Source organism: Barbus barbus (assembly GCF_936440315.1).
Source record: "Barbus barbus genome assembly, chromosome: 46".
In the NCBI taxonomy this organism is placed as follows: Eukaryota; Metazoa; Chordata; class Actinopteri; order Cypriniformes; family Cyprinidae; genus Barbus; species Barbus barbus.
The window spans coordinates 21,176,272-21,199,116 of NC_136724.1; the positions used below are offsets into that span (position 1 = coordinate 21,176,272).

The 22,845-nt window shown below is 34.8% G+C and overlaps 1 protein-coding gene across 2 annotated transcripts in view; it reads right to left on the reverse strand.

Moving 5' to 3' along the window:
- The window catches only part of spidr (scaffold protein involved in DNA repair), a 49,673-nt gene that overhangs the window by 4,196 nt on the left and 22,632 nt on the right, over window positions 1–22,845 (reverse strand). For both annotated transcript variants that reach the window (XM_079409413.1, XM_079409414.1), the window contains exons 10-17: window positions 21,760–21,974; window positions 11,359–11,517; window positions 6,405–6,492; window positions 5,423–5,554; window positions 4,414–4,473; window positions 3,173–3,374; window positions 2,158–2,289; window positions 72–162 (exon numbers count right to left, since the gene is read on the reverse strand). In XM_079409413.1, the coding sequence (XP_079265539.1) occupies window positions 72–162; window positions 2,158–2,289; window positions 3,173–3,374; window positions 4,414–4,473; window positions 5,423–5,554; window positions 6,405–6,492; window positions 11,359–11,517; window positions 21,760–21,974 (1,079 nt within the window). The remainder of the gene's footprint in view (window positions 1–71; window positions 163–2,157; window positions 2,290–3,172; window positions 3,375–4,413; window positions 4,474–5,422; window positions 5,555–6,404; window positions 6,493–11,358; window positions 11,518–21,759; window positions 21,975–22,845) is intronic.

Consider the following 22,845-nt stretch of genomic DNA (forward strand, 5'->3'; position numbering starts at 1 on the left):
GATTTAGTTCTCTAGAACTGACGTTAATCAAACCCATCCTTAGAACCGGTCTAGGAGAACTTTGGACTTACCGTTGATCTTGAGCCTCTAAACGGCAGCTCTGGCACCGGCTGCAGGTGGGCCAAGAGAACGCTGTGCTTTCATCCACAGCTACAACCACACCTGCACATTAACATAAGCAAATCATCCCAGAATTAAAATAATTTCATTGACACGCTTCATTCAAATCACCTAAACCGTGCACTGTATTAGTTACTAACACTAATACCTAAGAGTAATATGTGCACTCTTAAAAATAAAAGTTCCAAAAGGGGTTTTTCACAGTTTTTCTGTCATAGAAGAATCATTTTTGGTTAACATTTCAGTGAAAAAGAACCTTTGGTGGAAACAAAGGTTCCATGAATGTTAAAGGTTCTACATGGAGCCATAGATGTATTTTTCAGAATGTGGTTCTTGGTAATTAGTTTCATCACTGTTATTTGCACTCCTTACTGTGTAAATGAGCTCATCGTTGTTATTTTTACCCTACTGATTTGATTTGTACTGAGAAATGAATTATGAAATATTATACACAAATAAATTATCAGCACATAATCTATGACTTTGTTTGTTCAGACTTCTGCGGAGAACTTTAAATTTAGGCCATTTTCTGACAAATGACATTGTAAAATCAGTAAGAAGCAGCACACAAACACACATCTGTGTTATATAATAGACAGGAGGCAGAGTGATAAGACCCCTGCGTGAACCTCTGCTCTCTGGAGGATCCTCCGGCACGCAGCCAGAAGCTGAAGTTGCTGACCACTGCAGAAGATAATTTGTGCTTGTTACACTTTTGAGTCAGATGATTTGTCTTATCTTCAGGGTGAAACAGCCATGGAGTTTCAAAGTCTAACATAGAGTTTCAAATATTGCATTTCTATCCTCTAACTGAACATGGAACGATCTAAACATAATGTCTGCATTAAAAGCATAACATGAGATAATCGAATCTGTATTTATCACTTGATGTCCTGGGTCATCCACAGGGATTTCAGTTTGAATATCTTTCATTCGGTAGTTTTGAACATTTCCTTAAAACAGATTTAATCTAAATCTGTGATGCATTATGAAAACATGCACAGGTCATATTTCACCCCCAAAAGCAAAATAATTTATTTTTTAATTAATTTCTGATAAATAAAATAATGCATCTTTTTAGGACCATCAAGATTTTGCTGCTTTTTGTAAATCATTTAAATAATTGAATTAATTATTTTAATAAATATTACCATGATGTATACATACATTATAATACAATGAAAAATATTTACTTATTACTAGTAATTATTAAAATAATTACTAATACAATTGATTCATTTTTCATTTACAATAATGGGAATTATTATGAAAATAATGTCAAAATGCAAAGATACACACACACATCAATCAATTAAGAATAAAAATAAATAAGCAATTAAAGAAATAAAAGGAACATTTTTACACAATCTTCACTCAAAGTTCTCTAAAAATATAAAAAATATTTATTATCCATTGAGAAGTCTGTTGGTAGATTTTCTGGTAAAGATAAACTATGCCATTTCTGTACCACGAGAGAGTTTTTAGAAAATTATTTTATTAAAATTAAATGTATTGCTTTTAATCGATTAATATGTCAGATGGTCTGACAGCTCTCGGTCAAAAAACAAGTCGCAAATATAAGACTGTTTTCCATTTTCTGAATGATACATTTTTTGATATGTGGCTTTACTGATGGCATTTGAAAAGCAATGAAATAACTCACAAAAACTATTTATCCTAAGAAAAAGGCCAATATTGGTGGATCATTTAAAGAATGTAACAATACAGGGAGATGGCATCACTTTGCATGAGTTAAAATAATATAATAAGCGAATGAACAGAATGCTTTGTAACAAAATGTGACTTTTATATCTCAAAACCAGGCAAGAAGACAACTTCAACATGTGGGAGAAAGATCTTTAAGGAGGAAAAGCAAATAACAAACCACAAGAAGGTCCCTAACAAAGCATCAAGAACAAACCCTGAGCCAACAAACAACTGGTTTCGTTTAAATGGCCAAACATGATGTACCCCCCTGAGATTTGGTTCGTACCAACTCCTCAAAAACAAGGGAGGCTGTGGGGGGAATATACCAACCTGTGACAGTGCAGAGCGAGTATGGGAGGGTTTCTGGACCCAGGTGGTCCAGTATGATTGGCCGTGGTGTGGAGAAGGATGAGTCCTCGGGTTCCAGTTGGATCACTGTCTGTTCCCAGCAGAAAATCTGAGCTGGTTTACGAAAAAGGAGCAGTAGCTTAATGTCACGGAATGTTCTACAGTCATGGCTCTGAGAAATAACAACACTAAGATTAATATAGGAAACCTCTAAATCTCAAAATAGGCCAGACATGAAGAAGCAACCACAGAGACTTTCAGCTTGAATGGCTTCCATTCAGTAGCATTGAACTTTTCCTTAAAAACTGAATTTTTAATGCATTATAAAGCATTTGTGGCTGCATCTCCAGTAAACATGTCTAGGTCATATTTCACCCCCCCCCAAAAAAAGATATGACATTATTTACAACTAAGCACAAATTCCTATTTGTTTTTGTTTTTTTAATTAATTATTTAAATAGATACTACCATTATGTATATAATGCACTATGTAAAATATAAAATTATTTATTCTAACTTATACTATTTTCACATACCAGTAACGATGGTCATGAAAATAAAGTCACAATGTATAATGCACTATAATACCATATAATCAGTATATATATATATATATATATATATATATATATATATATATATGTGTGTGTGTGTTGTCAAACAATTAATTACGATTAATCACATCCAAAATAAAAGTTTTTGTTTGCATAATATATATGTATGTGTACTGTGTATATTTAATATGTATATATAAATACACACACGTACAGTATATATTTTGAAAATATATAAAACTGGCTTTACAATTATGATTTGCAAAGAGGCACCAGTTACCAGAGGCACTGTTAATTACAATACTTCAGAATTACTACCATTATGGTAGGCAGAACTAGTAATTAGCAAGTCCTTCGAAATGCACAGTGTCAGTATGAGACTGTGCATGGGACAATACATTCAGACAGCTGATGTGTTCATGTATGTCTAACAGGTGAAATACCATTCTCCTTCAAGGCGTCTCTGAACATTAGAACAGGCTGCGTCTGCAGGGCGTCCAGAACCTGTGTGACTGAGCTCTGGATCAGACAGGATGGGCTCAGATACACGGCTACGGTTCTTCTGTTCCCGTCTGTGTCTGGCTCCCTTTGGAGACTGGGATCTGTCACAAACAGCAGCATCTCCCTCTCACCAGCATTTGAGCTCTGCAAGACCAAGATGCATGTGGAAATCAGTGAAATTTCTTAAATAAATTATCATGAAATGACTTGGAATTTGCCTTTAAGTATATAATGAAATTTTCTCTTTTCAAATATGTAGACAAAAATATTGTGCAAAATTGTGTAAAGGTTTGAGTATATCTCATGTGCAGGAATTCAAGAATGAAAGAAATTATTATAATGTTTCAATATGAAAAAATAATCTATATATTAGGTAATATTGTTACGGCCCAATTTTGGGACACAACACATAAAAGCATAAAAAGCTGCTCAGATAACTGAAAATGTCTGAGTAAAAAATATAAAAATGTGTTTATAATAATAAAAAAAGTATTTATATTATATTATATTTTAATAAATGAGAGGGACACTGGCATTTACTAGATTGTTTTATAATTCATGTATAAGCAAATTTTGGGAAAATATTGGTGTTTATCAAACAGAGGTCTGAATACACAAGGCTAAATAAAGCTTCAATTGTTGCATCATTTATAAAGACATAAATATGTCATTATCAGAGGACAAATGCTTTAGGGGCAGTTTCCCAAACAGGCTGTTCCTTCATACACCTACGCAGATGTGCAATGTCAATAGCAAAGCAAACAGAGCGAATCAAAACAAAACAAAAAAGGTTAATCTACTATCAACACGAGCGTGTATGCATGACCCTTAACCTCCTACAAATAAATCCCAGGTTATCAAAATCTAAGGTCTGAGGGTTTGCTAGATTAGTTGAGCAGATTGTCAATGGATGATGTCACTTACGGTAAGCTTGCCTCAAACAGAGCGAAAAGCTTTCCGAAAGCTTTTCCAAAGGTGTACAATTTGGAAGCAACCCTGAGGGATGAAGACTTGGCAAAAGTGCTGGGAAAACAGCTACGGTGGGTTCTTAAGAACACAATCTATAGGCAAAGCTAAGGACTATTTCCCACACTCCTTAAACCAGGCGTGCCAAGGTATGCCACGAAGATGTAGCTATGATAAAAAATGATGATTTATGCATTTGTTGTTAAGAAAACATTACCAGTAATTGTTTATGAACCACAGTGGCCCGAAAGCTGCAACGACATCTCGAAGATTCATCCTAAAGAACAAAGAAAGAAAGAATCATTCATAAATCTATTCGAATTCAAATAAAATTATTTCATGGTTTGCACACCACTGTTGGTATGGTTAAAAACTAATACCTATTAACTAGCATTTTCATTAACTCAAAATAGCTTAAATAAAACAAAATATAAATATCAGATGAAAAATAAAACACTTAATATTTGGAAATATTACCTTGGAAAATAACTGAAATAAATAGGTTGAAGTACTAAACCTCAAATAAAAATGAATATTACATTGATAGATAATAAATATTTATCAAAAAATTAATAATACAAATAAACAATAAATATAACAAATAAAAAATAGCTACTAAAAATTACACAAAAACACATAACAAAATTACCAAAGTCTAAATTAAAATGAAAACTGAAAATATAAAGACGGAAGCTTTTGAATACTAAAATAATATAACACTGTACCACACCTTTAAACCAATTAATTATCAATAAATAAACATTAATGAATAATGATCTTTAAAATTTATTAAAAAAATATATAAACTCTATATAGTGCAGTTATTATATATATATAATAACTGCACTCATAAAGAGTCATTTTATTTATTTTTGTTCTCAGCATAATTAGAATTTTTATATATATATATATATATATATATATATATATACACACACACACACACATAAAATCATCAAATATATGTTTTACAAATACAAATTCCTTGATATTAAAAATATATAAAATGTTTCAAATTAGTCGTTAGTTATTTATTTTATTCTATTTATTTTAAATTATTTTAGTCCTGAACAATTTTATATATATATATATATATATATATATATATATATATAAAAATCTCAAAATTCCTTGATATTTCCCGATTTTTCTTTATTTTGTCATTTATTTTTTAAGCATGTCTACTAAAAGAGGTTTCTGTTTAGATGTCATTTTGAGTGCTGCACCTGAAGGATCTCTGTTAGCGTCTGAAGTACAGGTGGTCGGTACAGTGGAGATTCAGTCTGTCCTGACAGCGGAACCATGTGTCCCTGCTGGACGCTCAGCCTATAGCAGAAACAGGGCGGTGGGACTCGATCCTGGAAAGCAAAAACTGGCTTGACTATTTAAAAATCAAGTACTTCCTTAAATAGTTCAGAAGGGTCATTTGATGGAAATAGATGAATACCATTTATCTCTGTCACCCAAAGTAAAGCCCCCTTCCCAGTCAACTATTTATAGAATCAAAACAGCAAAAACGCTCATTCAGAAGCCACCCTAAGCTCATCAACATATGACTGCCTAGATTTGCATATATTTACATTACTTAGGCCCACTCTGATGAAAAAAATACAACTGTTCTTGGTGAAGGTTTAGGGAAGGTTCAAAAGTAGTGTCCTTCAAGATACAAAAGGATAGTACAATGCTATTAATAGTAGAAAATGATTCCTTTGAAGCTTCTTTTTTAAACCCGAGATGAATGCAAGTACTTATCTGTCCCAAGCAACACATTATCTAGAAAACAAGCAGATTTTATGGGGAAAAACTGGAGATACAGTTGACATTCATGACATTCTGATGTCTAGGTCTCTCATTCAGTGTAAGTCTAAGGGATTTGTTGCCTGTTAGGTGAAAATCTGAAGTATAAATTCACGTTTGGTATGGGACGAGTCGCACCACAAAGTGTAATACTCAGCGTCAGGGGTTTGTTTAAATCACTAACTCTTAGAACGAGAAATTGCAGTAATGTTTGTCTTCGCAACCACCGCTAATTTTGTATTTTTAAGCTCTGAAGGTTTATTTATATGTGCTTTGGTTAAGAATGCAGCACGGTGGTTGTTTTGACGTTGTACTGCCGCTATCCAGAAGGAATCTTCCAGAAGCAAGAGGTATGCGAGATAAATATGAAGTAAACACGGCTGTAATTTACGATGTGATCTGAAGACCTACACTGGGAGACTGCAGAAAATCGTCATGAGATTTTGGATCAACCGGAGGAGGCCACAAACTGTCAATCATACTGAAGAGATGAGAACATCTGCAAAGAGAGGAAGAGAGAGGAAAGAAGTAAGGTTTCAAATCTCTGAACGTTTCATTTCAGGGGTCCTTCCAGAAATGCAGGAGCCAAAGGTGGAGTGTATACAATGTCAGTCTCATTAGCTTCGGTTGGATTGACGTGCTGCCAAGTTGAGCTTCTGTTGGAGCCGAATAGTGTCTGCTGACAAGTACGAGATCAGTTTCCCTAGCAAGCTGAGGCTTGTTCACACATACACACACACACACACACACAGGTAAATAATCTGTCATTAAAACATTCAAGAATTAAATTAGCGCTATTCAAAATGCTGATAATTTAATATTTGGCAGGCCGAATGTTATTTTAAGACTCCAATTTCAAATTTAAGCTGCTAACAAAACATCTCAGACAGACTGACATACAGACAAAAGGACAGAGATCAGCTCCATCTGTGTTTGATTTAATAGATTGACAGATAAACATTGCCACAATATGACAATTATAACGGATATGGTGCAAGTAGGTACCAGGATTACTATCGTTAACGAAAACTGAAACTATTAAAAACTTTTTGTTAACTGAAACAAAGCTGAAATAAAATAAATGTAAAATGTTAGATGAAAAACTAAAGGGAATTTAGAAATGTTGCCTTGGAGACTAACTGAAATAAGCACTAAACTGGAAATAAAAACTAAAACTGAAATAAAAATTAATTTAATCTAAATAATTATAATAATAATAATTAAAAAATAATACAAAAATCCTAATAAAAATCAATTACCAAAAAAACAAACAAAAAAAACATTACAATAAAATACCAAAGATTAAGCTAAAATTAAAATATAATATTTGCAAAAAGAATGTCAGAAACATAAACTTACTAAAATTTAAGCTACAATTCTGAAAATGTAAAAAGATTTAAAAAATATTAATTTAAAGAGTAATATTTTAAAAGTAATAAAAATGACAAAAGCACAATAAACAAATTGCAAACTAAAATAATATTAAAAAGAAAGCTAACAATATAAAACTAAAAGCTAATTCAAAATACTGACAAAAACTATAATAGTATAAATAGGGTATTCAAGTTGCTATATGGCTGTTTGGAGATCATCAGAAGTTCTCAATTTTTTATTACAGATCAAATTCAGTTTCTGGATTCTTAAAAGCTCCCATACATAGATGGATTTCTAGAACGCAAGAATAAAATGTTCTTAGTGGAGCTTAAAAAGTGTTCTTGAACCCTGCGTGTGCCTCAGTGCAGTATGATCTGATCCCTCACAACCAGTTCCACAGCTGTCTTAATCACAGTCTCGCTCTCCTTTCCCCCCCTCACCTCTTCCCTTGACCCGCTCAACCGCCCTATCCAGTCCAGCGGGACGAGCCTTCGCTGAAAACACTCAAGAGGAGCTTAGTACATACTGAGAGAATGAGACTGAAATTAAGCCATATATCTTACGTCTAGCAGTACAGACAATCATATTGTTCATTTCTGGAGAAAGTTATCTATTCCTGAGCATCAACTCAAAAAAATAAAAAAAATTAAAACATTTTCACCCTGAGTATTTTGTTTTTTCATGTATGCATTTAACAGATGCTTTTATCCAGAGTGACTTACAAAACAGGAACAAAGCAATTTGTCAAAGAGCCAACAATGCCAGGTTTATTAGGCAACTATTAAAAAGTAGATTTTTCTTGAAACAGTGTTCAGAATTAGAAAAAAACAAGATGAAACAGAGAAGATGAGCTAGATCAATGTAAGAATGTGCGATACAGAGCCTTTTCTCAACACATAACTGATCCAAACCTGCACAAAATCATTTATTTAAGAAGTAGTTCACCAAAAAATGAACATTTTGCAAATATAAATAATGCTGAAATAATATTTAAATATTTGATGAAACTAGTGGATTAAAAGGACTAAATTGACTAACTGGTAATAAATAAAAACTAAAAGTGAACTAAAACTAAAACGAAAATAAATGAAACCTAAATAGTAATATTAAAAACGAATAAAACAGATAAAATGTCTAAATATTAATTAAAATGATTATAAACAAAAATTACAATAAAAAATATTAATATAAACTATAATGGTATATAAATGATAATAAAATAACACAGGTTCCAAATGAGGTAAATCCATAGACAAGACAAAAGGAGATATTAGTCAGAAAGTCCAGGCTGCTCTTTTCCATACAATGAAAGTGAAATGTAGGGACTGGGACTGTTAACAAACATTTTGAATCAGTCCCCATTCACTTTCATTCTATGGAAAAGAGTAGCGTGAACATTCTGCTAGAGTTCCACAGAAAAAAGCACAACGTTTTGAAGTTTTTAAGTACACAAGAGCAAGTAAATGATGACAGAATTTCCTCAAGTGCTCTACCCATAATCTCAAAGACCCTATTCACCATATAGATGGCCACTGATCCCAAATAAGCAGTGCGTGCTGAAAGGCATCTTGGGTATTCGTGTACACAGCTCATGTTCATATCTGTGGAAACGTGTCACCAGAGTTTCCCATCACATGCCATCTTCAACTTAAACAACACGTTAAAGCACTGACCACGCAGACAACCTTGAGTGAGCAGGCACATGTCAATAAAATACTCAACACAGATGTAAATCTAGCAAGCACACTGACACTGTGAGCTGCTAATCTGAGCCGGAGCAGGTGGAAATAGGAGCTCATACTAACTTTCAGTTCAATGGAGTGCAGTAAGGTTCACTAATAATAATAGTGCAGAAAACGGGGTGCAGTGTGAGACAAAATATGAAAAGGATATGCTCTTTGAATACTAAACAAATAGTTGGATTTAGGAGGATAAATAAATGTTATTTCATATTTGTGACCCTGGACCACAAAACCAGCCATAAGGGTACATTTTTTCGAAATTGAGATTCATCCATGAACTGAAAGCTGAATAAATAAGCTTTCCATTGATACATACATATACATATATATACACACATACATATATATACATATATATATATACATATATATACACATACATATATATACATATATATACACATACATACACATTATATATATATATATATATATATATATATATATATATATATATATATATATATATATATATATATACATATATATACACATACATACACATATATATATATATATATATATATATATATATATATATATATATATATATACATATATATACACATACATATATATATATATATACACACACACACACACACAGCCCTCCATAAGTATTGGAGCAGTAAAGACAAAATTGCTCTGTTGGCTGTGGAGTCGAGACATTTGCAAATATGATTAAAAGATGAATATGAGACAAAACTACAGAATGTCACATTTCATTTTTAGCCGTTTCAACAAATACATGTTTTACCAAATAAAAAGAACAGCACCTTTAGAGTTCATCCCACTCATTGATGTGAGCATAAGTATTGGGACAGTTGAACATAAGGCAGATATAAAAGATTAAAAGCTATTATTTAGTTGCAGATCCCTTGCACACAATCACAGCAGTGAGTCTGTGACCCATAGACATCACCAGACTCTTGGTCTCATCCTTTGAAAGACTTTTCCCAGCCTTTAATGCAGCCAATCCCAATTGCTGCTTGTTTTGGGGAGTTTCTGCCTTTACTCTCCTCTCCAGCTGGTGAAATTCATGTTCAATCAGATTTAAATCTGGAGATTGACTTGGGCAATCTAAGACTTTCCATTTCTTTGCCCTTATAAATTCCTTGACTGAACTGGCAGGGTGTTTTGGGTCATTGTCCTGATGCAATATGGTTCATCTTTGTCTCATCGGTCCATAAACACAGTTCCAAAGCTCTTCTGGCTCACCTTTATGCTTTTTTGCAAACTCTAATCTTGCCTTTCTATTTTTGGTGCTGGTCAGAGGTTTGCATCTTGCTGTGTAGCATCTGTAATTCTGTGTCAAAGTCTCCTGAGGACAGTAGATTGTCAGAGCATCACCCCAGCTTTCTGGAAGTTGTTGGTGATTTTACAGACACGTCTTTTAAGGTTCATTTTCACAGCTTTTATGATTTGTCTGTCATCATCTACTGTTGTTTTCTCAGCTGATCAGGTAGTTGCTGGTGTCGCTGGTGGTTTCCAAACTCTTGATTTCTCCATGCCCTTTGTTTTTGCTGGAGCTCTAACTGACTTCCTCTTTTCTTTTAGCATCCAAATTGCTTGCTTTTCTCTCAAAGTCAGCTCCATCATCTTCATCCTGGTTTGTGTGTGTCATCATCGAATGCAAGATTCAGAATACAGAAGTAATGGATATAACTGATACAACACATTCCCTGCTTTTAATATCTGAAGAATTAATGCAACAGGACACAGCTGATCACTTAGAAAGACCTGTGAGGCAACTGCTCCAATACTTATGCTCACATCAGATAGAGGGATGAAACTCTAGAAGTGCTGAACTTCTTAGCTGGTAAAACATCTACGTGTTGAAACAGCTAATAATAAAATGTGACATTCTGTAGTTTTGTCTCATATTCATCTTTTAATCATATTTGTAAATGTCTTGACTCCACAGCCAACAGAGCAATTTTGTCTTTAATGTTCCAATATTTTTGGAGGGCACTGTATGTCAAACACACATAAATATATACATAAATATTTAAATAAATATGACTATTCATAACTCTATATTATGTAAATCAGTATTTATAAATCCGGCAGGCATTTTAGTTGTTTAATAATATAATATATTGTTGCTATTTTCCTAATTTGTAAGTTGCTTTGGATAAAATCATCTGCTAAATGATTAAATGTAAAAATAAAATAAAGGATGCTTTAAAATGATATTTTTCAGCTCAGCAGGATGTTTTTAGAGTCATGTGATTATATCATAGACTCACTTGTCGCGTGTGAGACGCTGGACGACTCTCAGGGCCTGGAGGACACACACATGGCCCTCCAGCTGCTCCGAGTTCTGCTGGATCTCTGATTCTGTGGTCACGCAGTGCAGAAGAACCTCACCGAACATCCCGTAACTGTCCTGAACGAGAGCACACAACCTAAGAAAGAGAGGGAAAAATATCATTTTCAACCATTTAACAACCTTTATTAAATGATTCCCTACTGCTTTGCAATACTGATTTAGTTTCAGTATCTAATAGTACTTATTTACTCCATTTGCACGACTGTTATTTTTATTTTGCTCATTACTTTTGTAACACAAATGTTCAGTGTTTTTACTGTGGCAATAATAAAGCACATTAAACTGAAATTAAAATGGCAAGAAAGAGAGTGGCTAAGAAAGACTGTGACTACCTTTCTAAAAATTCATCAGGCATTTGAATTTATGACAAACTGTATTTATAAAGATACTGCCCAAAATTAAGACCTGCGAATGTGAGTCTCTGACGAAGAGGGAAGCTTCATCCCAACAACAAACACTCACATAGATACAGATACTGTCTGCAGATTAAATGTTGACTTTGGCACCAGACAGGGCCTAACTAATAACTTGATCTATGAACTGACTCGCAGCGGTCACATGGCGGTGATTCTATACTCAAAAAGATATTTTTGCAGCTATTAATAGTCTCTACAGATAGTCAGTTCACAGAAACTGGTGACTTTTTGGAGCCAGTAAACCACAGGACTAAACAAACAGGCTGGTATTTAAATATATTTTCACATGCTAGACAGTGATTTGATTGCACAGTAGAGATAACTATAGTAGAATACAAAAATAAACACAGTTGATTCGTACATTCTTCACACTGATTTGAAGACGTGTTGTTTAGTTTAAAAAGTGCTTGCAAGGCAGAACTGCACCGATATTCCTGAAATAATCTACATTTATTTTTTTTCTTGTCCACATTTTCTGCAAATAATCCAGCTCAAACCACTTAATGTGCAGATCATTAACAAACACTGTTTAGTAGACTGTTTAGAACAGAGATTCACAAACTTTTTGTCAGCCGAACCCCTTTGACCCAAAAATATTTACTTGAAGTGCTTTTTTTGACGTAAATGTTTCAATAACTTAACAACGCTTAAATATTCACGGTTTTCTGATGTTAGTTAACGGTCACAACATGCATCATATGTTTTATTAAGGACCAGCTTTACTAACAGCTTGCGCCAGCGCAAACCGTCTTTTGGCGTTAGTACTGTCACGATTTACTAAAGACGAGCTGTGAAGAATTAGCGCTGAAAAGGCATGGACACAGCTATTTTTGCGACTGACCTTATTAAATTTGCATTTGTAGGAGTTCCTCTTCCAGACACAAAATTTATGGGAGGAGAGTATTTAAATGAATCATGCAACACGATTTACGAACGTTTGCACTTGTCAAATTACTGATATTTGCACCATTATTTAATGCCCAAAAAAGCATTTCACAAAGCAAGTGGTAATTTGCGCTGCTCTTGGTAGATTGCGCTGGTCATTATAGAAATGAGATGTTGTGTCTGTGTTCTTTAATATGTGCATTGTCAGTAAATCACCCACATAATTTTCCCCTCCCATCAGCGCTTTTATGGAATTATGCTCTAATGCAAATTTGCCCTGTTTAGTAAATCTGGCCCCAAGTGTTTAATTAGTATCAAGTCTATTTTAAAATTATTTTAATATTACATTATTTTTTTTAGAAGACAGCAGACTCAAGGCTATAGATCTATTTATGTTTTTTTTTTTTTAATAAAACGATAAATAAAAACATTAAGCATGAAAATCTCATACTATAGTAAACACTATTTGAAATCTAAGTGATGTCATTACAATATCTGCATACTGAATTGCAGTTGGTTGTCTTTCTTGCATTTATTTGCATACTGAATTGTGATTTTCTGCCTATTTTCTTATTGATTTCTGCCCATTATCTCAACTTTTGTTGCAAAAGGCATCACAGAAGTTTAGTTATGTGTTCATATGCAGAGTCGACAGAAAACAAGATTCTCTCAAACTTCTTTTCAGATTTGAATCAGTTTAAATTTTCCCATTAATTTCTCTTTATTTATCTCATCAATTTATCTATTCTTTTGCTAAAGGTGACAAGAAGATGTGCTGATCCACACGCAGAGCTGATAGAAAACAAGATTCTCTGAAGTTCTTTTGATTTATGTTCAGTTGTGTTCAAAGAAGCTGCTCGAATATGAACCAGTTTCAATTTTACAGCCATCTCAAATTAGCTATTTAGTCATTTAACATTTATACTGTCCAATCAAAAAAAGTGCTGTGTCTTTGCATGACATTGCGTTCAACTCAACTCGAGCCAGATTAGGATACAGATACAGATTGTCTCAAAGCAGCTTTACAGTGCTAAACAGGAAAATAATGTTTCAATGATGTGGACAAATTTCAATTCTGCTGTAAAGCATTTCTAAAAAAAATAGGACAATAGTAAACAGTAAATTTTCCAGTAACTGTCAGTTCATCATTGATTCAGTACAGTTTACTGAAGTCGTGGCCTAATGGTTAGAGAGTCGGACTCGTAATCCAAAGGTTGCTGGTTTGAGTCTCGGGCCGGCAGGGATTGTAGGTGGGGGGAGTGAATGTCCAGCGCTCTCTCCACCCTCAATACCACGACTGAGGTGCCCTTGAGCAAGGCACCGAACCCCCAACTGCTCCCCGGGCGCTGCAGCATAAATGGCTGCCCACTGCTCCTGGTGTGTGTTCACGGTGTGTTTTCATTGCTGTGTGTGTGCACTTTGGATGGGTTAAATGCAGAGCACGAATTCCGAGTATGGGTCACCATACTTGGCAGTATGTCACTTCACTTTAAAGGGTTAGTTCACCCAAAAATGAAAATTCTGTCATTAATTACTCACCCTCACGTCGTTTCAAACCCACGAGACCTCCGTTCATCTTCGGAACACAAATTAAGATATTTTTGATGGAATCTGAGAGGAGAGAAGATCGGTAAAATAATCCATGTGACATCAGGGGTAACTTTACGAATCTACGAGAATACTTTTTGTATGCAAAGAAAAGAAAAATAATTACTTTATTCAACGGTCCATTTTGGAGAATATCCGCTGGACGGAAACTACGTACGCTTTTCTGTGTCAGCTGCACCCAACGGATACGTCTCGTAAATATACGTAGAAGACGTATCCGTGCGGTGCAGCTGACACAGAAGAGCGTATGCAGTTTCCGTCCAGCGGATATTCTCCAAAATGGCGCTAGGGTGACACAGAGGAGATGAATTTGAATAAAGTCGGTTTTTTTTTTCTTTTGCACACAAAAAGTATTATCGTAGCTTCATAAAATTACGGTTGAACCCCTGATGTCACATGGATTACTTTACCGATCTCCTTGCTACGTTTCAGGACCTTGATCGTGTAAGGACCCTTGCGGTCTATGGAGGGTCTGAGAGCTCTCAGATTTAAAGAATATAAAAAAATATCTTGTGTTCCGAAGATGAACGGAGGTGTGGGTGAGGGTGAGTAATTAATGACAGAATTTTCATTTTTGGGTGAACTTTCCCTTTAATAACTGTTTTAGTTCATCAATTATGGAATGAGTTTAATTCTTCAATAAAGCAGCTCTGTAGGAAACAGTGATTTTATCATCCAGCTCAGTTCAGTTCTCTTCCAATAATGTCTGTGCAATCAAGCTGACAAATAGTTTAAATAAAAATGAACAAAAAGTCTCAAATCTAAGCACAGTCTAAAACCCTAACAGTAAATCTGCTTTCAAAACAGATTACTGAAAAAGCAGGTTACTCGATAAAAGCTAACGATGATGGTGCGATATGAGATGACCTTTGATAAACCATGACTGGCTGGCATATCTGGAGTCATCCTAACCTGTGGTTACCCTGTTGTAGTGCTGCTAAAGAACACAGGGGTTAAGTGAGTGCGGTTGTGAACACTGAGGCTTGTTTAGACCCGTGTCAATGAAACCGGAGAACAGGAGGGGTGACTGCGCAGTAGCATTTTGTGGTATGGCCAAGTTGACATAAACAACCCCCTTCTTTATTCCCCATTACAGGCGCTTCCTCCAACGGAGCGGGACTGGGGGGCCAATGCCCCCACTGGGTCTCTGTCATTGGTCAGCCGCAGTCACTAGCCACTTTCAGGAATCTGTTATTGTGAGTGTTCGAAGGAATTCGCAGCAACTTGGAGGCGCTTCCAGGAACTGCGATCCATTGAGCTTGTCCAAACACTCACACACACACATACAAACACACAAGCCTACTCGATGTAGGTACTCCACTCCCCCTCCATTTCCTTCACATATGCACCAAAACTTCTCTGGCAGCTGACTGTCTAAGGCGCAGTGGGCGGGATTCCTTCCGGCACGGCTCTGGCCAATGGGAGCGGAGCTTTTGATAAACAGGGCTGTAATCCGACACGTAAAGCACATTGTGTTCCACTTCTTCTAGAAAACATCCAACTCCTCCTGTCTGAGCACAGAGAACGTCTTCAGCATGTTTATACTGCTCTGACTTTTTACTGGAACAACATATCTTCTTGGACCCAAAGTTAAATGCTAATTATTGTCTGGAAACTGGCCACAAAAAGGAGGAGAAAGAAACATAACCAAAAAAAAAAAAGGCAGGACGTAACTGCAAACTGGTTGTAATGAGACCGATGGTCTTGTTGAAGCACACACATGAAAATAATAAATATTGTCAACATTTAAGTTGTATGTTTGAGGGTATAAACATGAAAAATGGATTTCAAGCATATGCTTATAATCAGATTTTATAAACTGATTTTATTGCACTTATAAACAGAACCAACGACAGATTTCAAGGTTAAGTTTTATTTAATACCACTAGTAAAATGCATGTATTGTTTCTTATTTTTAAGCTGTCTTTGGCTCTGTATATATATGTATACCTGGCAAACCAATAAATATGAATATATTAAAGCTCACAGCTTCAGAAATTAGTTTGAGAAAGATTGAAAACTAGGGTGACAAAAAAGTAGAAAAGTACCAGTAAAAATATAAACCACCTCCTCGATATAGCAAATGAACAAACATGCAGTATTTTCTTCAAATGTCCAAAATTAAACAGAAACGACCGTCCTGGGTGTTGCTATATGGGGTTGTAAGGAGGTTTTGAGTGGTTAGTCTAAGGCAAAAGGGTATCACTCCTGATATAGCGGAGATCCATTCTTCAATGTAAGTATAGATCACTAGAAATAGTGATGGTAGCCTTAGCAACAACCAAATCATTTAGATAAAAAAAAAAATAGTGAGCTGCAGAAGTTGAACTGAACACTGTCAGCTAACCTAATCTGACTCATACTAGGCCAACAAAACACGCAGAAGGAGATCACTTATAGTTTTGAAAACAAAAACACACAAGTCAATGCTATTTCTCTTCATCTGAAAACTTTGGCCAAGACAAATCAAATCATGAGGGAGCAATAACGGGATGGCATAATCAAGTGATACTGCACAGAGTGTCATTTTGAATATGTGTATGACTATGTTAAAGTGTATAAGTGCATTTATGCATCTGAAGGATGCTTTTACTGATGTGCACCATGTGCTACCAGCTGAACTATTGTAATCCAACACCATTACCCCACTGTATATTCACTGTACTGTATGTGTATGTTAAAAGTAACTAAATTAATGTACTGTTTACATAAATTACTCATCTGTTTATGTAACAGCTATTCATTCTGGAGTAACATTTTAAGCTTAAAAGACACAACCCAATACAAAGATTAAAACTATTTGCAATTCAGATTGCAAAAAATATTAGATTTTTTTTGACACTATAATAAATAAGAATTAGACTACAAACAGAAAAAAAAATTGTATTACTATTATTTTTTTATTATTACTATTAATAATACTAATAAAAATAATGACAGCAAAATAAAGTGTAATACTAGTTATTATTATTACTGAATAATAATTATTCTAAAACAATTTAAGGAAATAAACAAGCAGTGTATATATATATATATATATATATATTCTTTTCTTTTTTTTCTTTTTTTAATTGCAAAAGGAAACAATACTGTCACATTTTCTGAGAGCTACCTGCCCAAGTAAAACTTGCAGCTATTATCATTATTATTAGTTTTATGAAAATAATAATGAACAAAAAAGCAACAATTTTTTTTATTTAGTTATTAATAACAACAACAATCATAATAAAAATGTGTTTTTCTTTTTGTAGTTTATTACTGATGATTAATTTTTGTGTCAAAACAAATAATTAAAATAGATTCTGCATATAAGACATTGAATACCTGCTCATAAATCGTCTTGCTCTTGGATTGCCGAGTCTTAAAAATTCATGAGACTGCTTTACGAGAAAAGAGAATTTATGAGAAAAAAGGATGTGTGTCACTCACAACAGGGAGTGAGTGACACACATAAGCGAATGTTATCTAGTCATGTGCTGGGGTTTGTTAAAAATGGTATGTATCATGTGTATGTGTTTGCTCCATCTTTGTCAGCACCAGCTTTGGTCCAGTCAGGGTCTCCCCTGTCAACACACACTCCATACCACAGTGTCTGGTCTTCCTGAGCTCCAGTGTTTACAGCATGCTGTAGTGTCTGAAACAGATCCGGTTACCGACAGTCAAATGATTCTTTTTCCATCACCCTTCATCAACACAGCACCACGTGCATTTTTGACAACCATACAACGTGTTCCAGAGCAGTGGAGAGATCAGGGGGCGCGTGAGGGAGGAGAACGTGGACGCTTAACCTGTGGAAATGATTTTAATCTATCTGAACTCATGCAGCATGGCTGTAATTAAAACCTGCACATACTGACACTGACAATGCAGTAAAAAGAGAAACAGATTTGGTTCCCGATAGTCTTGCACTGACCATTGAACCGTTTAATAACAAACCTCTGACCGTAAAGGCACCTACAGAGAAAAAGCTCAGATGGAACATCTGACAGATAGGAATGCATAAGATTTATTTTGAGGGCGCAGAAAGAGCCGTGTCACTAGGGGTGTGCGATATCTATAATCTACATCATTATTACTTTAATGATGTGCAAACATTATTTAGTGTAGTATTATTTAGTCACTCAATAATGTTGAACAAAAACACGTCCTGAGAGTCCAAAAACATTCACTGAGCGATGAAGTTTATTATAATGTAGTTAGAATGCTCATATAATCCAAGTTATGAGGGCCTAAAGTCCCTGTATAGGTTTTTGTTTTTAATATTTATAAGATATTATATAATTTAGTGATAGCACAACAAGCAAGAATGCTGTTTTCCAGAATATCAGCATGTGAGATTGATCGTGAATTGTGAATTTGTTATTTTAGACACAATATTCTCTTTTTTTTCTGTTTCGCCAACGAAAATAGTTCCACACAAAGCCGGAGTAGAAATGTTTCAGAGCAACATGCATATAGACCGATTTGGAGTAGAAGTTACAATTACATCACTTGCAGCTGCGCACACATTGTGGTGGCAGAAAAAAAACTGATAACAAGAGGAGGGAAACGAGTAGAATCATAGAATAAAATTAAAAATGTACTATTGTGCCTTTGGATGTCAAAATCAGAATGCAATCATTTTTATAGAATACTGTCGTCAAAGACGCCAATTGATACTAAACGCAGATATGGACAGACTATGGATGAAACCTACTGATTACCCTACTTTTAAAGCATAAATTTGGTTTAAACAATATGTTTACATAAAATTCACATATGCAGACGTATTGTATTAGCCCTACAGTTACAGCATGAAATACTATTTATGTAACATTTACATATTTTATCTCATAATTCAGATTTTTTTTCTCACATATGCAAGTTTATATCTCCTAGTTCGGACTTTATAACTCGATTTAACTCAACAATTGTGAGTTCATCAATTCTGAGTGAAAAAAGCCAGAATTATGGGATATAAACTCTGAGCCGAGGGGAAAAGAGGAGTATGACGAGTTGATTTTTCTTATCAGAACCATGAGATATAATCTCGGAATTGTGAGAAAAAAAACTCAAAAGATAATGGACACTTTTATAAAAAATGGCTTTATAAAGGTAAAAATGCCCATAAAATGTAAAAATCGGTTTAAACTTATTGGAAAAGATGAATTTCTATCAGTGTGAACTGACCACCACAAAGAACATGAAGAATATCAAAAACTTTATGAGTCAGCTGTCCACGACAGTACTTAAGGTACCAGCACAATAACATCTATAACAAATATCATCTAATTATCGTTATCGATAAAATCCCAGAAAATATCGAGATATTATTTTTTGTCAAAATCGCACACCCCTAGCAAACACCTAAATAGATCTATAGACAGTCACTTGCTTTGTTTCTAAATGAATCAGTCATTTTGAACAAATAATTTGTGATGAATCGCCACCTACTGGTGGTATTAGTGCCATATCATGACAGGTTTAAACCAGACAAAATAGCAGCATAAAAACACACTCAGCAAAATATTGCTCATCATTATCAACAAAACCAAAAATTCCCCCAAAAATACTGAAATATCATTTTGTGGCAATATCGCACACCCGCTACGTCTCACTTTGAAATCAAGCAGGAATATAATGAATTTGATTTATGAAAGCACAACTGAACCTGCTTGATATTCTCAGTGGTCAATGAATGCCAACATGGCCATTTGTTGCAGAAAAAGATGAATGTTCTCAACTAACTCTCACTAATCCTTACACTTTCCCTCTATGTTATAGTGACAAAGCATTTACATTTAAATCAGTGGGTTCAATTTAAAAATAATTCAAATAGGAAACAAGTAATTTCACCAGGTAGATAATAGAATAGACCAAAAAGACTGAAGATAACAGAGTATCACAGAAACTGTAGTGAACTCTTTCAGCTTGGGCCATCAAGTAATCACCTATCAACAGCACAGTAAGTAACAAGTAGCACCTTAGTAACTACATAGTAACATGCTAAAAAAACACTCATGTACTCTACAGATATAATTTCTGCTCTTGATTTACGGCCATATTAAAAAAAAAAATTCTTGCAAGGCACATTCTCACTCTCACTTTCTGTCCTTTATTTCCTTTCTTCTGAGAAGTGTGTGGCTATGGATCACTGACATCACTGGGCTCAATTAAAGATGTTTGTAGAGTTGTACCATATGGCCGAGAGAACTGCGTGAGGCAGAGAAAGATAGAGAGATAGAGAGAGAAAGAAAGAGAAAGGACTCTGTGTACTGGGAGGGGTTGTTTGGTTAGTCATTGACAGAATATGGAGCAAAGTTTCTCTCTCTCACCATTTATCACTCGATGAGGAGACTGACCTCTTGGGGCTTTAACAGTGGAGTTCAGAACAGACAATGCCCTAATTACACCGCAGAACAAACACACAATCTTGTAAAACACGTACAAAGATGACCACGCAGATTCTAGATTTACTGATGTTTATCCTATGTGATTTGGACCTGTCATGCCTATTACTTGTAATTATATCCTCAAGCATATTCCCAATCAATTCACATACATTTTATTACAAGCAAATTAGAGCGAAGGTTTTGAGATCTAACTGCGATCTGGTTTGTTAAACTGGTTTGCCTGGTTACTGGATAAGGAGAGTCACTGATAAACTGCACATTGTATTTATTTACATAGAGCTGGTAACGGTTATAGATCTTTTTTTAAATCGCAGATTAGATCTGTTTTTTGCTTTTTGACTAAAAATCTAACAGTAAATTCCATAACAATATTCTGCGTGCATATACGCACTACCATTCAAGTTTTTTTTGTTTTTTTAACTAATAATTTTATTCCGCAAGGATGCATTAAATTGATCAGAAGTGAGGGTTTATAAGAAGTGAGACATTTATAATGTTACTAAAGTTTCTACTTCTATTGTACTTCAAAATAAATGCCGTTCTTTTGAATTTTAACACAGTTTCCACAAAACTATAAAGCATCACAACTTAACATTGATAATAATAAGAAATGTTTCTTGAAAAGCAAATCAGCATATCAGAATGATTTCTGAAAGATCATGTGACACTGAAGACTGTACTAATAATGCAGAAAATTCAGCTTTGCATGTGAGAAATAAATTACATTTTAAACTATAATAAAAACGGTTATTTTAAATGATAATAATATTCCACAATGTCACTCTTTCTGTGTTTTTGATCAAATAAATGCAGACTTGCTGAGTATAAAAGACCACTTTGAAACACATTAAAAAATCTTTCCATCTCCAAACTTTTGAACATACTGCTTTATATGACTTTGACCGAAACAGTGTTTTTTTATTTAAAATCTGCAAGCTGTAACAGTCTACCAGACATTTTTATTTTTCTCTCCAAGTAACAGTGTTAAACCAGTGAAATGAAACAGAGGTCCAGTACCTGCCGATGTGTTGCGGTGGTGCTGCTGATTCTGGTGGAGGTTTGTCGAGCACTCTGTGATGGAGAGACGCTCTGTGTAGGGACTGGGTGATGGGTATGCAGTAGACCCTCTGAACGACCACCTCAACAGGACCGCTCTGAGAGCCCGACGACCCACAATCCTCCACTGCGTCCAGCAGAGATTTCCGAACTCTGCTTCTGTTCAACTCGCCGACCTGAAGATGGAAAAATGGAGAAAAAAAAAATCCCCCTAAACACACCAGTAGTTGTTGTTTTTATGACTTTTTATGACTTCTAGTCTTAAAACACATTTTATGCATTGGCATTTAATTCAGTTTTTTTTTTTTTTTTTTTTTTGTGTGTAATGTATAATTACTATGTACAGTACCTTATTGTTGTTTGTTTTATGACCCTTTATGTACAGCACTTTGGTAAACTTCTGTTGTTTTTAAATGCGCTCTAGAAATAAACCAAACTTGAACAACGTAATATCGGCACAGAATGGCACCACAAATTTCTTAAACGGATAGTTCACCCAAAAATGAAAATTCTGTCATTAATTACTCACCATCATGTTGTTCCAAACCCATAAGACTTTTGTTCATGTTTGGAACACAAATTAAGATATTTTTGATGATATCCGAGAGCTCTCTGACACAACACAACTACCCCATTCAAGGCCCAGAAATGTAGTAAGGGTATCAGTAATGGCATCAGTTGTACTGTTGTAAATGTGCATCAAAGTCTGCCACTGAAAAGAAGAAACTGTTGAACTGTTTTTTCTTTGTGCACAAAAATATTCTTGTAGCTTCATAAAATTAAGGTTGAACCCCTGATGCCACATGGACTATTTTAACAATGTCCTTACTACCATTCTGGGCCTTGAACGTGGTAGTTGCGCTGCTGTCTATGCAGGTTCAGAAAGCTCTCGGATTTCATCAAAAATACCTTAATTTGTGTTCCTAAGATGAAGGTCTTATGGGTTTGGAACAACATGAGAGTGAGTAATTAATGACAGAATTTTCATTTTTGGGTGAACTATCCCTTTAAGGCAGCAACAATCAGTGCCGCCCATGTCACCTCAAA